The sequence below is a fragment of the Xenopus tropicalis genome, chromosome 3 (assembly GCF_000004195.4).
Source record: "Xenopus tropicalis strain Nigerian chromosome 3, UCB_Xtro_10.0, whole genome shotgun sequence".
Taxonomy (NCBI): domain Eukaryota; kingdom Metazoa; phylum Chordata; class Amphibia; order Anura; family Pipidae; genus Xenopus; species Xenopus tropicalis.
In genome coordinates, this window is record NC_030679.2 from 2,496,242 (window position 1) to 2,512,293 (window position 16,052).

Here is a 16,052-nt window from a genome sequence, read left to right on the forward strand (position 1 = left end):
CTTTTCCTTCTGGCTGCTTCCTGTTTCCCCTTTCCCCCTTTTTTGTTCTTTCCCTTCTGGCTACTTCCTGTTTCCCCTTTCCCCCTTTTTGTTCTTTCCCTTCTGGCTACTTCCTGTTACCCCTTTCCCCCTTTTTGTGCTTTTCCTTCTGGCTGCTTCCTGTTTCCCCTTTCCCCCTTTTTGTTCTATCCCTTCTGGCTACTTCCTGTTTCCCCTTTCCCCCTTTATGTGCTTTTCCTTCTGGCTACTTCCTGTTTCCCCTTTCCCCCTTTTTGTTCTTTCCCTTCTGGCTGCTTCCTGTTTCCCCTTTCCCCCTTTTTGTTCTTTCCCTTCTGGCTGCTTCCTGTTTCCCCTTTCCTCCTTTATGTGCTTTTCCTTCTGGCTACTTCCTGTTTCCCCTTTCCCCCTTTTTGTTCTTTCCCTTCTGGCTGCTTCCTGTTTCCCCTTTCCCCCTTTTTGTTCTTTCCCTTCTGGCTGCTTCCTGTTTCCCCTTTCCCCCTTTTTGTTCTATCCCTTCTGGCTACTTCCTGTTTCCCCTTTCCCCCTTTATGTGCTTTTCCTTCTGGCTACTTTCTGTTTCCCCTTTCCCCCTTTTTGTTCTTTCCCTTCTGGCTACTTCCTGTTTCCCCTTTCCCCCTTTTTGTTCTTTCCCTTCTGGCTGCTTCCTGTTTCCCCTTTCCCCCTTTTTGTGCTTTTCCTTCTGGCTACTTCCTGTTTCCCCTTTCCCCCTTTTTGTGCTTTTCCTTCTGGCTATTTCCTGTTTCCCCTTTCCCCCTTTTTGTGCTTTTCCTTCTGGCTACTTCCTGTTTCCCCTTTCCCCCTTTTTGTGCTTTTCCTTCTGGCTACTTCCTGTTTCCCCTTTACCCCTTTTCCTTCTGGCTACTTCCTGTTTCCCCTTTCCCCCTTTTTGTGCTTTTCCTTCTGGCTACTTCCTGTTTCCCCTTTACCCCTTTTCCTTCTGGCTACTTCCTGTTTCCCCTTTCCCCCTTTTTGTGCTTTTCCTTCTGGCTACTTCCTGTTTCCCCTTTACCCCTTTTCCTTCCGGCTGCTTCCTGTTCCCCCTTTTTGTGCTCTTCCCTTTTGGCTGCTTCCTGTTCTCTATCATTCTCTGAGGGGGGATTGGGGAAGGAAAAAGGTAAGATTGGGGCAACTACATTGCTGGTAAATCTGTAATACCCCCCCCCCCGTGCCCCTCACCTCGGGGATACAGTCCTCGTGGGTAACCACCCGCACAATATCATCGAGGGGCAGGAGGGAGTTGCACTTGATCTCCGTGTACACGTTCTTCCCTTCCGTGCAGGCCGCCAGCAGCTCCACCAGAGTGATGTGATAGGCCAGTGGGCCGCTCTCGTCGGCCCGGTCCCGCTCCGAACTCATCATCTGCAGCAGAACCGGGAAGGAGGCCCGGTCGTTGTAAAAGATCAGCACGTCCTCCCCTCCATTCACCAACTGCCCCAGGACAGAAAGAAGGGTTTTATTAATTATCAATGAACTTCCCCTTTAATCTGCAGGTTCCATTGATTATTATGAGTTTTTGCTACATTCCCCACACACATTTGCCCATAGCCCCCCCATTAAACTAATTAGGGGAATGGATTAAAGCCCCCGTATCGGACTTGTTAAAGTCGGGGTACAAAGCCAATGGAAAGCGGGGGCCCATTCTCATGTAAATGGGGGGGGGGGGCTCGTTACAGGTAAAGGGATAATGATAAATGGCTACGCGCAAATTGAAAAGGTTGAAAGCGATTTCGCCGTTTCTCGTTTCTAACGGGTTCCGCCCGCGTCTCGCCAGACTGCGGTTTTTTGTTCAGCGAGCGAAATCATTAACTTCATTCCCGTCCCTGCGCTCTTTTGTCTGTCTCTTTGGCAAAAAAACCCGAGGCTTCGGCAGCGGGAGAGACGGGCGCTACCCCTTTAATCTCTTTATTTCAACAAAAATCATAAGCGAGAAAAAAGCGAATAGAAGCATTAGCATAACGGGACGCGCAGCGCCGAGTCATGTGTCACTCATCTTAATTGCTGCCACGGAAACGGGGAGTTTTGTGTCTGAGCCGAACATCTCGTTCCCTGACACAGAAATGAGTGTTTGAGAAGAAAAGTTATGACTTTCAGCTGATTCCGACTTCTGCGCTGTTGTACTGCAACTCCCAGAGGGGTCACGTCCTGCACCGACACCGTGTAACTCCCTCTAAACTCCCTGTACCTTCCTCATACCCGTGTGACAGTCTCTGCTTCCTTTGCACGGGGGAGTGTATTTCCCGGTACCCATGTGACTGTCTCTGCTTCCTTTGCACGGGGGAGTGTATTTCCCGGTACCCGTGTGACAGTCTCTGCTTCCTTTGCACGGGGGAGTGTATTTCCTGGTACCCATGTGACTGTCTCTGCTTCCTGTGCACGGGGGAGTGTATTTCCTGGTACCCATGTGACTGTCTCTGCTTCCTGTGCACGGGGGAGTGTATTTCCTGGTACCCATGTGACTGTCTCTGCTTCCTGTGCACGGGGGAGTGTATTTCCTGGTACCCGTGTGACTGTCTCTGCTTCCTGTGCACGGGGGGAGTGTATTTCCTGGTACCCGTGTGACTGTCTCTGCTTCCTTTGCACGGGGGAGTGTATTTCCCGGTACCCATGTGACTGTCTCTGCTTCCTGTGCACGGGGGAGTGTATTTCCCGGTACCCATGTGACTGTCTCTGCTTCCTGTGCACGGGGGAGTGTATTTCCCGGTACCCGTGTGACAGTCTCTGCTTCCTTTGCACGGGGGAGTGTATTTCCTGGTACCCGTGTGACTGTCTCTGTTCCCTTTGCACGGGGGAGTGTATTTCCCGGTACCCATGTGACTGTCTCTGCTTCCTTTGCACGGGGGAGTGTATTTCCCGATACCCATGTGACTGTCTCTACTTCCTGTGCACGGGGGAGTGTATTTCCCGGTACCCATGTGACTGTCTCTGCTTCCTTTGCACGGGGGAGTGTATTTCCCGGTACCCATGTGACTGTCTCTGCTTCCTTTGGACGGGGGAGTGTATTTCCCGGTACCCATGTGACTGTCTCTGCTTCCTGTGTATGGGGGAGTGTATTTCCTGGTTCCCATGTGACTGTCTCTACTTCCTGTGTATGGGGGAGTGTATTTCCTGGTTCCCATGTGACTGTCTCTACTTCCTGTGTATGGGGGAGTGTATTTCCCGGTATCCATGTGACTGTCTCTACTTCCTGTGTATGGGGCAGTGTATTTCCCGGTACCCATGTGACTGTCTCTACTTCCTGTGTATGGGGGAGTGTATTTCCTGGTACCCATGTGACTGTCTCTACTTCCTGTGTATGGGGGAGTGTATTTCCTGGTACCCATGTGACTGTCTCTACTTCCTGTGTATGGGGGAGTGTATTTCCTGGTACCCATGTGACTGTCTCTGCTCCCTTTGCACGGGGGAGTGTATTTCCCGGTACCCATGTGACTGTCTCTACTTCCTGTGTATGGGGGAGTGTATTTCCCGGTACCCATGTGACTGTCTCTACTTCCTGTGTATGGGGCAGTGTATTTCCCGGTACCCATGTGACTGTCTCTACTTCCTGTGTATGGGGGAGTGTATTTCCTGGTACCCATGTGACTGTCTCTGCTCCCTTTGCACGGGGGAGTGTATTTCCCGGTACCCATGTGACTGTCTCTACTTCCTGTGTATGGGGGAGTGTATTTCCCGGTACCCATGTGACTGTCTCTACTTCCTGTGTATGGGGGAGTGTATTTCCCGGTACCCATGTGACTGTCTCTACTTCCTGTGTATGGGGCAGTGTATTTCCCGGTACCCATGTGACTGTCTCTACTTCCTGTGTATGGGGGAGTGTATTTCCCGGTACCCATGTGACTGTCTCTACTTCCTGTGTATGGGGGAGTGTATTTCCCGGTACCCATGTGACTGTCTCTACTTCCTGTGTATGGGGCAGTGTATTTCCCGGTACCCATGTGACTGTCTCTACTTCCTGTGTATGGGGGAGTGTATTTCCTGGTACCCATGTGACTGTCTCTACTTCCTGTGTATGGGGGAGTGTATTTCCTGGTACCCATGTGACTGTCTCTCCTTCCTTTGCACGGGGGAGTGTATTTCCCGGTACCCATGTGACTGTCTCTGCTTCCTGTGTATGGGGGAGTGTATTTCCTGGTTCCCATGTGACTGTCTCTACTTCCTGTGCACGGGGGAGTGTATTTCCCGGTATCCATGTGACTGTCTCTGCTTCCTTTGCACGGGGGAGTGTATTTCCCGGTACCCATGTGACTGTCTCTGCTTCCTTTGGACGGGGGAGTGTATTTCCCGGTACCCATGTGACTGTCTCTGCTTCCTGTGTATGGGGGAGTGTATTTCCTGGTTCCCATGTGACTGTCTCTACTTCCTGTGCACGGGGGAGTGTATTTCCCGGTATCCATGTGACTGTCTCTGCTTCCTTTGCACGGGGGAGTGTATTTCCCGGTACCCATGTGACTGTCTCTGCTTCCTTTGGACGGGGGAGTGTATTTCCCGGTACCCATGTGACTGTCTCTACTTCCTGTGTATGGGGGCAGTGTATTTCCCGGTACCCATGTGACTGTCTCTACTTCCTGTGTATGGGGGAGTGTATTTCCTGGTACCCATGTGACTGTCTCTACTTCCTGTGTATGGGGGAGTGTATTTCCCGGTACCCATGTGACTGTCTCTACTTCCTGTGTATGGGGCAGTGTATTTCCCGGTACCCATGGGACTGTCTCTACTTCCTGTGTATGGGGGAGTGTATTTCCTGGTACCCATGTGACTGTCTCTACTTCCTGTGTATGGGGGAGTGTATTTCCCGGTACCCATGTGACTGTCTCTACTTCCTGTGTATGGGGGAGTGTATTTCCTGGTACCCATGTGACTGTCTCTACTTCCTGTGTATGGGGGAGTGTATTTCCTGGTACCCATGTGACTGTCTCTACTTCCTGTGTATGGGGGAGTGTATTTCCCGGTACCCATGTGACTGTCTCTACTTCCTGTGTATGGGGCAGTGTATTTCCCGGTACCCATGTGACTGTCTCTACTTCCTGTGTATGGGGCAGTGTATTTCCCGGTACCCATGTGACTGTCTCTACTTCCTGTGTATGGGGGAGTGTATTTCCTGGTACCCATGTGACAGCAAGTAGAAACAATAACTCACCTCAGTCATAACAACGTCCTGGCACTTTTTCACGTATTTCCCATCAGCCTTGACGATGGTTTGCAGGAAGCGCAGATACTCAACATGGCGGCCGTGCGTCTCCACACAGTGGACAAAGTGCTGCACGACGCGGTCGCTGATCTCGTTGCACAGATGATAATTATTCATGAAGATGTTGCGCATTGTCTCCGCCTCCAGCAGCTGAGAAGGGAAGGCTCGTTAGTGGGAACCGGCAGTGCAGGGAACACAACTGGCAGATACGGTTAAATCCCCCCCCCCCCCAGCCGCTGCCCCTGTGACTTACCCCGGGGGTTAAGAACAGATTGAGCTTTTTATGCAGAAGGATCTGGTTTTGTGGGTTCCCCCGACAGAAGTTTTGTAGGAAGGTGTGAGCCAGAGTCATAATGTCATTCATCTTGTCATCCGTCTGCGGCAAATACACATTGTAGCTTGTCATTATCTGCCCCAAATACAACTACCCAGGCGAGGGTACTTCCTCCCCGTGCAGTAGGTACAGGGGGTTCCCTGGGTATCTGGGGGAGGTACAGGGGGTTCCCTGGGTATCTGGGGGGTGGTACAGGGGGTTCCCTGGGTATCTGGGGGGAGGTACAGGGGGTTCCCTGGGTATCTGGGGGAGGTACAGTGGGTTCCCTGGGTATCTGGGGGAGGTACGGGGGGTTCCCTGGGTATCTGGGGGAGGTAGGGTGGGTTCCCTGGGTATCTGGGGGAGGCACAGGGGGTTCCCTGGGTATCTGGGGGAGGTACAGGGGGTTCCCTGGGTATCTGGGGGAGGTACAGGGGGTTCCCCGGGTATCTGGGGGAGGTAGGGTGGGTTCCCTGGGTATCTGGGGGAGGTACGGTGGGTTCCCCGGGTATCTGGGGGAGGTACGGTGGGTTCCCCGGGTATCTGGGGGAGGTACGGTGGGTTCCCCGGGTATCTGGGGGAGGTACGGTGGGTTCCCCGGGTATCTGGGGGAGGTACAGGGGGTTCCCTGGGTATCTGGGGGAGGTACAGGGGGTTCCCTGGGTATCTGGGGGAGGTACGGTGGGTTCCCTGGGTATCTGGGGGAGGTACAGTGGGTTCCCTGGGTATCTGGGGGAGGTACAGGGGGGTTCCCTGGGTATCTGGGGTAGGTACAGGGGGTTCCCTGGGTATCTGGGGGAGGTACAGGGGGGTTCCCTGGGTATCTGGGGGAGGTACAGGGGGTTCCCTGGGTATCTGGGGGGCATATGGTGGGTTCCCTGGGTATCTGGGGGAGGTACGGTGGGTTCCCTGGGTATCTGGGGGAGGTACAGTGGGTTCCCCGGGTATCTGGGGGAGGTACAGGGGGTTCCCTGGGTATCTGGGGGAGGTACGGTGGGTTCCCTGGGTATCTGGGGGAGGTACGGTGGGTTCCCTGGGTATCTGGGGGAGGTACAGGGGGTTCCCTGGGTATCTGGGGGAGGTACAGTGGGTTCCCTGTGTATCTGGGGGAGGTACAGGGGGTTCCCTGGGTATCTGGGGGAGGTACGGTTGGTTCCCTGGGTATCTGGGGGAGGTACGGTGGGTTCCCTGGGTATCTGGGGGGGGTACAGGGGGTTCCCTGGGTATCTGGGGGAGGTATAGGGGGTTCCCTGGGTATCTGGAGGAGGAAAAGGAGGTTGCCTGGGTATCTGGGGGAGGTACGGTGGGTTCCCTGGGTATCTGGGGGGCATATGGTGGGTTCCCGGGATATCTGGGGTAGGTACTGACCTTCTCATAGGGTATCTGCAGGAGATCCAGCACCACAGAATGGGCCCCCATGTTTTTTAACAGTCTCTGCTGCTGGTTCCGACCCTTCTTGCTCTGAGTACAGAGGCGGCTCAGTCGGATCAGTATCTAGAACACAAGAGAAAGAAAACAATTAATCCGAAGAAAGTGCCAGAATAAGATTGGGGAGGAGCGTAAATCGCCCCACGACTATGGCAGTGACCCCCAAACACATGTGAGATATAAATGCGCAGGCTGTACCTCCCTGACGATCTTGTAATTATTCGCTTTATTGCTGTCAATCTGAGGCTTCTTTATCCCGTCTTGTAATGGGCTCAGAATACTCGCCTCCTGGAAGAAAAGGTTCAAACTGAACTTTAATAGGGGAACTGACAGGGGCAGTTGGGCAAGATGGGGACAGTAGGGCAAGATGGAGTGTGTAGGGCAAGATGGGGACAGTAGGGCAAGATGGGGACAGTAGGGCAAGATGGGGACAGTAGGGCAAGATGGGGACAGTAGGGCAAGATGGGGACAGTAGGGCAAGATGGGGACAGTAGGGCAAGATGGAGACAGTAGGGCAAGATGGGGACAGTAGGGCAAGATGGGGACAGTAGGGCAAGATGGGGACAGTAGGGCAAGATGGAGTGTGTAGGGCAAGATGGAGTGTGTAGGGCAAGATGGAGTGTGTAGGGCAAGATGGAGTGTGTAGGGCAAGATGGGGTGTGTAGGGCAAGATGGAGACTGTAGGACAAGATGGGGACAGTAGAGCAAGATGGGGACAGTAGGGCAAGATGGGGACAGTAGGGCAAGATGGGGACAGTAGGGCAAGATGGAGACTGTAGGGCAAGATGGGGACAGTAGGGCAAGATGGGGACAGTAGGGCAAGATGGGGACAGTAGGGCAAGATGGGGACAGTAGGGCAAGATGGGGACAGTAGGGCAAGATGGAGTGTGTAGGGCAAGATGGAGTGTGTAGGGCAAGATGGAGTGTGTAGGGCAAGATGGAGTGTGTAGGGCAAGATGGGGACAGTAGAGCAAGATGGGGACAGTAGAGCAAGATGGGGACAGTAGAGCAAGATGGGACAGTAGGGCAAGATGGGGACAGTAGGGCAAGATGGAGACTGTAGGGCAAGATGGGGACAGTAGGGCAAGATGGGGACAGTAGGGCAAGATGGGGACAGTAGGGCAAGATGGGGACAGTAGGGCAAGATGGGGACAGTAGGGCAAGATGGGGACAGTAGGGCAAGATGGGGACAGTAGGGCAAGATGGGGACAGTAGGGCAAGATGGGGACAGTAGGGCAAGATGGAGTGTGTAGGCCAAGATGGAGACTGTAGGACAAGATGGAGACTGTAGGACAAGATGGAGACTGTAGGACAAGATGGGGACAGTAGGGCAAGATGGGGACAGTAGGACAAGATGGAGACAGTAGGGCAAGATGGGGACAGTAGGACAAGATGGAGACAGTAGGGCAAGATGGGGACAGTAGGGCAAGATGGGGACAGTAGGGCAAGATGGGGACAGTAGGGCAAGATGGGGACAGTAGGGCAAGATGGGGACAGTAGGGCAAGATGGGGACAGTAGGGCAAGATGGGGACAGTAGGGCAAGATGGAGTGTGTAGGGCAAGATGGAGTGTGTAGGGCAAGATGGAGTGTGTAGGGCAAGATGGAGTGTGTAGGGCAAGATGGAGACTGTAGGGCAAGATGGAGACTGTAGGGCAAGATGGAGACTGTAGGGCAAGATGGAGACTGTAGGGCAAGATGGAGACTGTAGGGCAAGATGGAGACTGTAGGGCAAGATGGAGACTGTAGGGCAAGATGGGGACAGTAGGGCAAGATGGGGACAGTAGGGCAAGATGGGGACAGTAGGGCAAGATGGGGACAGTAGGGCAAGATGGGGACAGTAGGGCAAGATGGGGACAGTAGGGCAAGATGGGGACAGTAGGGCAAGATGGGGACAGTAGGGCAAGATGGAGACAGTAGGGCAAGATGGAGAGACTGAAGGGTAGAATGGAGACAGTAGGGCAAGATGGAGACAGTAGGGCAAGATGGAGAGACTGAAGGGTAGAATGGAGACAGTAGGGCAAGATGGAGACAGTAGGGCAAGATGGAGAGACTGAAGGGTAGAATGGAGACAGTAGGGCAAGATGGAGACAGTAGGGCAAGATGGAGAGACTGAAGGGTAGAATGGAGACAGTAGGACAAGATGGAGAGACTGAAGGGTAGAATGGAGACAGTAGGGCAGCAGGACTTCACCCTGGTCTGAGCTTTCACTTCCCCATTTCCCACCCATATTGAATTATTTATATAGCGCCCCCTAGTGCTGGAATCCATGGTACCTAAATGTCAAGAAAACTTACATAGAATTAAACAGCAGATCAGTGGGGACCGCACGGGGGGGGGGGGGGGGGATTGGCAGCCTCTGGTCCTACTGTCTTTATTCTCCCCTCGTTTTGCCCTCATTATTTGCCCCATGGGGCCCCATAGTGCACAGCAGGCAGGAAACACTGTTCAAGAAGCGATTTTCCCGTTTGCATTTGACTTTTCAATAGCAACGCCGGCGCAGCTGTGGGATTGGCTGGAAACACCCCCCCTCGCGCTCTTTCATTGCCCGGTGACAGGCAATAAATAACCTCTCCCCGATTCGCTCTCCCAGGTCCCAATTAAACCGCAGGAAGGGCGGCGAGAGCGATTCCGACTCCCGGCAATGCCGGCTCTGGCCAAGCCTTACACTATCTGGGGCGGGTCGGCCCATTCTCAGTTCCCCCGGGGGGCAGAGAAACTCTGTGTTTCTATCAAAAATCATTTTTTACCTTGGATTTATGTCTCCGCCCTGGTACCTGCGCGCCAGATGCAGCCTGCGCCTTATTTATGTGCATTTATTTATATATCAGCAGTTTTATACCCCTGCCTTCTGCATAAATCTCCCCCTAATGAGCCACTCTGGGTCGGCGCCGCGACGGCAGCCAATGGAATGTGGGTTTGTTCCCTACTCCAGAGTGCAAGCTCTGGGCATTACGGACCATGAGTAACTGGACCTTCCAATGAAGGGAACCGGGACATGTTTCCCCCCCACCTCGTTCATTTGCTCCTTCCGTTCCTTAGTCTGTCCGTCCCCCAGTTCTTCACTCTCGTAGCTGTTGCTCTTTTCGACCCAAAGTTCGGACTTCTCCACCGTCAGCCGTAATTGGTCCAGGTCGGCTTTGATTTGCTTGTAGTTGTCCACGTCCTGATTGGACACCAGTAACTGGACCTGCGCGGGAAGGTTGGGCTGTTGACACTTTGTACAAGGAGGTAAGATATAGGAGGCCCAGTTGGGTCACTTTCCTCCTCTGAGACCCATAACTACTAAGGCTTTATCATTATTTGAATACATGAACACTTACCATTCCCACCAAGGCTACTGTAACCCACTCCCTATCCCATTCTCCACCCCAACCCTTGTCCTCAAATTTTCAAAGGCTCCCAGAAACCCTACGAGTTCAAATGTTCCAACCCAATGGGCCCTGGGCTTCTGCCAAGCTTGGAGGACCATCTAGATGACATGGCCATGGGAGGAAAAGTCTTGGGGCAACAGTGACCCAATCTCCCACCTGTTTGAAAGCCTGAAGGACCTCAGCTCTTTGGCTGAAGTGTTTAAACAGCAGCTGGAGGGCGCCAGAGAGCAGCGGGGGATAGTCGTGCATGATCAGGTGAATGAGAACGCGCAGGAAGGTCCGACCCCCTTCGTCATCCAGCTCCACCGGGTTCTTCTCCTTACTGGTAAGAAATTAGATCCTGTCATTAAGCGAATGGTCAAAGTAGATCTGGACTCTTTATCTCAGCCTCTACATACAGCTGTTACTCTTGGGTCCCACAAAAAGAAGGGCCCAATTGTCCCCCACCAGTACCTACCTCCCGGCAAACATGGTTTCCGCCTGGGCAGCAATCTCGTCAATATCAGGAGCCCCAACTGAAAGGGACAAGAGAAAGAAATGTCCTTAATGAGACTGGAGAGATGGGAGGGTCACACTCTATGGAGTGTTGGGGGTTACAGTTCAGATTCCCGGGGCAGGAAGGTGGCCTACTTTGAAGGATCAAATACTTCCTCCCTAGCATTGAGCGCATCCAGTAAAGTGGCTTCCAAACAAAGGGGCTGCCTCCCCAATATGAGAGGAAAGCTCATCCTGAAGGCCATCAAGGGAGACCTTACTCCATGACCTTCCCATAGGCTACATCTCCTGACCATAAAGAGATGGAGTGAACCCCAAAGCCTGAGAACCCCTAATCTAGAGGAAGGTGAAATATCTCAAATTGCCTCACAAGGGAACAACTGGTCTAGGGGAGCGGTCTATGGTGAGCAGAAACTAAAGGCTGAGGAACCAGTTGGTGGATGGAGAAGGCCTTTCATGGGAAGTACAAGGGGCGGTACATTCCTATATTACTGAGCAGCTACAGACAGGATAATTGCACCCCCATATTATACCTGATGGGGGCAGCAGTTCAGGAGGAGAGACGGTTGAGTTCTCAATGCTGTTACCCTGATCTCCGAATTCCCTCTTGTAAATGGAGAGCATGTAGGAGATCCTGTAGTCCAGCCGAACGCTGAGAATGAACTGCAAGTAAGAAACACAGGAGAGGTCCAAAAAGAGCCGGGATCTACTGGGACCACTTATTCTGATCCAGTGATCCACTAAGATCCAAAGATTACACAAGTGGCTGTAACAATTAATAGAATTCTAATAACCCTATCCCTAACCCTAACCCTATCCCTATCCCTAACCCTATCCCTAACCCTAACCCTAACCCTATCCCTAACCCTATCCCTAACCCTATCCCTATCCCTAACCCTATCCCTAACCCTATCCCTAACCCTAACCCTATCCCTAACCCTATCCCTATCCCTAACCCTAACCCTATCCCTAACCCTAACCCTATCCCTATCCCTAACCCTATCCCTATCCCTAACCCTATCCCTATCCCTATCCCTATCCCTAACCCTAACCCTATCCCTAACCCTAACCCTAACCCTATCCCTAACCCTAACCCTAACCCTATCCCTAACCCTATCCCTAACCCTATCCCTATCCCTATCCCTATCCCTAACCCTATCCCTAACCCTAACCCTATCCCTATCCCTAACCCTAACCCTAACCCTATCCCTAACCCTATCCCTAACCCTATCCCTAACCCTATCCCTATCCCTATCCCTAACCCTAACCCTAACCCTAACCCTAACCCTATCCCTAACCCTATCCCTAACCCTATCCCTAACCCTATCCCTAACCCTATCCCTAACCCTAACCCTAACCCTAACCCTATCCCTAACCCTATCCCTATCCCTAACCCTAACCCTATCCCTAACCCTATCCCTATCCCTATCCCTAACCCTAACCCTATCCCTATCCCTATCCCTATCCCTATCCCTAACCCTAACCCTAACCCTATCCCTAACCCTAACCCTAACCCTAACCCTATCCCTAACCCTAACCCTAACCCTAACCCTATCCCTATCCCTATCCCTAACCCTATCCCTAACCCTATCCCTAACCCTATCCCTATCCCTAACCCTAACCCTATCCCTAACCCTATCCCTATCCCTATCCCTAACCCTATCCCTATCCCTATCCCTATCCCTATCCCTATCCCTAACCCTAACCCTATCCCTAACCCTAACCCTATCCCTAACCCTATCCCTATCCCTATCCCTAACCCTAACCCTATCCCTAACCCTAACCCTATCCCTATCCCTAACCCTATCCCTATCCCTATCCCTAACCCTATCCCTATCCCTATCCCTAACCCTAACCCTATCCCTAACCCTAACCCTAACCCTATCCCTAACCCTAACCCTAACCCTATCCCTAACCCTATCCCTAACCCTATCCCTATCCCTATCCCTATCCCTAACCCTATCCCTAACCCTAACCCTATCCCTATCCCTAACCCTAACCCTAACCCTAACCCTATCCCTAACCCTATCCCTAACCCTATCCCTATCCCTATCCCTAACCCTAACCCTAACCCTAACCCTATCCCTAACCCTATCCCTAACCCTATCCCTAACCCTATCCCTAACCCTAACCCTAACCCTAACCCTAACCCTATCCCTAACCCTATCCCTATCCCTAACCCTAACCCTATCCCTAACCCTATCCCTAACCCTATCCCTATCCCTAACCCTAACCCTATCCCTATCCCTATCCCTATCCCTATCCCTAACCCTAACCCTATCCCTAACCCTAACCCTAACCCTAACCCTATCCCTAACCCTAACCCTAACCCTAACCCTATCCCTATCCTATCCCTATCCCCTAACCCTATCCCTAACCCTATCCCTAACCTATCCCTATCCCTAACCCTAACCTATCCCTAACCCTATCCCTATCCCTAACCCTAACCTATCCCTATCCCTATCCCTATCCCTAACCCTAACCCTATCCCTAACCCTACCCTAACCCTAACCCTATCCCTAACCCTAACCCTAACCCTAACCCTATCCCATCCCTATCCCTAACCCTATCCCTAACCCTAAACCTAACCCTATCCCTAACCCTATCCCTATCCCTAACCCTAACCCTATCCCTATCCCTATCCCTATCCCTAACCCTAACCCTATCCCTAACCCTAACCCTATCCCTATCCCTAACCCTATCCCTAACCCTATCCCTATCCCTATCCCTAACCCTATCCCTAACCCTAACCCTATCCCTATCCCTAACCCTATCCCTAACCCTAACCCTATCCCTATCCCTATCCCTAACCCTATCCCTAACCCTAACCCTATCCCTATCCCTAACCCTAACCCTAACCCTATCCCTAACCCTATCCCTAACCCTAACCCTATCCCTATCCCTAACCCTAACCCTAACCCTAACCCTATCCCTAACCCTAACCCTAACCCTAACCCTATCCCTATCCCTAACCCTATCCCTAACCCTAACCCTATCCCTATCCCTAACCCTAACCCTAACCCTATCCCTAACCCTATCCCTAACCCTAACCCTATCCCTAACCCTATCCCTAACCCTAACCCTATCCCTAACCCTATCCCTATCCCTAACCCTAACCCTAACCCTATCCCTAACCCTATCCCTATCCCTAACCCTATCCCTAACCCTATCCCTAACCCTAACCCTATCCCTATCCCTATCCCTAACCCTATCCCTAACCCTATCCCTTCTCACCTGTAGGATCTCAATGATTTTCAGCTTCGTGTCCATGACCGTAATGTCCTCGTTATCGATGGCGCCGCCCTGTTTGCTGGAGTGCAGCCCGGCCGGGACATCGGGGATCGCAATGGGCAGGATTGAGCCGCGACTGAGCACCATCTGGGTCATCATCTCCCCCACCCCATGTATGGTCCTCATCACGTTGTTACCTGTAACGTCACACAACTGATACACTGCCCCCTACAGTACCGTAATGTGCCTGCGGGGGCACTCTCACTCACTGACTGCTAATGTTACTGTCAGTCTCTTGTACTGGGGGGAGATTGGATTCACTTACCCAGGGGGAGGTTCCTGCCTGACCATGGGAAAGAGAGCAGCCCAGGAGCAGGAAGTACAGAGAATCAGAGCTCTGTACCTGGGTAAGTACTGGGGGAGATTGGATTCACTTACCCAGGGGGGGGTTCCTGCCTGACCATGGGAAAGAGAGCAGCCCAGGAGCAGGAAGTACAGAGAATCAGAGCTCTGTACCTGGGTAAGTACTGGGGGGAGATTGGATTCACTTACCCAGGGGAGGTTCCTGCCTGACCATGGAAAGAGAGCAGCCCAGGAGCAGGAAGTACAGAGAATCAGAGCTCTGTACCTGGGTAAGTACTGGGGGGAGATTGGATTCACTTACCCAGGGGGGGTTCCTGCCTGACCATGGGAAAGAGAACAGCCCAGGAGCAGGAAGTACAGAGAATCAGAGCTCTGTACCTGGGTAAGTACTGGGGGAGATTGGATTCACTTACCCAGGGGGGGGTTCCTGCCTGACCATGGGAAAGAGAGCAGCCCAGGAGCAGGAAGTACAGAGAATCAGAGCTCTGTACCTGGGTAAGTACTGGGGGAGATTGGATTCACTTACCCAGGGGGGGGGGGGTCCTGCCTGACCATGGGAAAGAGAGCAGCCCAGGAGCAGGAAGTACAGAGAATCAGAGCTCTGTACCTGGGTAAGTACTGGGGGGAGATTGGATTCACTTACCCAGGGGGGGGTTCCTGCCTGACCATGGGAAAGAGAGCAGCCCAGGAGCAGGAAGTACAGAGAATCAGAGCTCTGTACCTGGGTAAGTACTGGGGGGAGATTGGATTCACTTACCCAGGGGGGGGTTCCTGTCTGACCATGGGAAAGAGAGCAGCCCAGGAGCAGGAAGTACAGAGAATCAGAGCTCTGTACCTGGGTAAGTACTGGGGGGAGATTGGATTCACTTACCCAGGGGGAGGTTCCTGTCTGACCATGGGAAAGAGAGCAGCCCAGGAGCAGGAAGTACAGAGAATCAGAGCTCTGTACCTGGGTAAGTACTGGGGGGAGATTGGATTCACTTACCCAGGGGGGGGTTCCTGTCTGACCATGGGAAAGAGAGCAGCCCAGGAGCAGGAAGTACAGAGAGTTAAGGTGGGGGGAATAAGTGCTTGCAGACAGGCAGATTTGTATTTAAATAAATAATTAATAATGTAAATTTCTCTTTCCAATAAATCTAATTGGGGCCTATAGAATCCCAGGGAAGAGACAATTAGCAGGTCCCTGTAGAACTCAATTCCTTCTGCCTTTTCCTACTGACGATGAAGTCGTTTGGCTCGTTACATTGGGGCTCGTTACATTGGGGCTCGTTACATTGGGGCTCGTTACAATGAGGCTCGTTACATTGGGGCTCGTTACAATGGGGCTCGTTACATTGGGGCTCGTTACAATGGGGCTCGTTACATTGGGGCTCGTTATAATGGGGCTCGTTACATTGGGGCTCGTTACATTGGGGCTCGTTACATTGGGGCTCGTTAATGGGCCGTTACATGGGGCTCGTAATGGGCTGTTACATTGGGGCTCGTTACAATGGGGCTCGTTACATTGGGGCTCGTTACATGGGGCTCGTTACATGGCTTATTGGGGCTCGTTACAATGGGGCTCGTTACATGGGGCTCGTTACATTGGGGCTCGTTACAATGGGCTCGTTACAATGGGGCTCGTTACATTGGGGCTCGTTACAT

General features: G+C 52.5%; 1 protein-coding gene across 2 annotated transcripts in view; it reads right to left on the reverse strand.

Annotated features, from left to right (window-relative positions):
- itpr2 (inositol 1,4,5-trisphosphate receptor, type 2) overlaps positions 1 to 16,052 on the reverse strand; it is a 121,807-nt gene that overhangs the window by 63,176 nt on the left and 42,579 nt on the right. For both annotated transcript variants that reach the window (XM_031898452.1, XM_031898453.1), the window contains exons 22-31: positions 14,049 to 14,242; positions 11,348 to 11,477; positions 10,777 to 10,834; positions 10,476 to 10,641; positions 9,959 to 10,135; positions 7,146 to 7,235; positions 6,888 to 7,013; positions 5,460 to 5,582; positions 5,156 to 5,356; positions 1,198 to 1,449 (exon numbers count right to left, since the gene is read on the reverse strand). In XM_031898452.1, the coding sequence (XP_031754312.1) occupies positions 1,198 to 1,449; positions 5,156 to 5,356; positions 5,460 to 5,582; positions 6,888 to 7,013; positions 7,146 to 7,235; positions 9,959 to 10,135; positions 10,476 to 10,641; positions 10,777 to 10,834; positions 11,348 to 11,477; positions 14,049 to 14,242 (1,517 nt within the window). The remainder of the gene's footprint in view (positions 1 to 1,197; positions 1,450 to 5,155; positions 5,357 to 5,459; positions 5,583 to 6,887; positions 7,014 to 7,145; positions 7,236 to 9,958; positions 10,136 to 10,475; positions 10,642 to 10,776; positions 10,835 to 11,347; positions 11,478 to 14,048; positions 14,243 to 16,052) is intronic.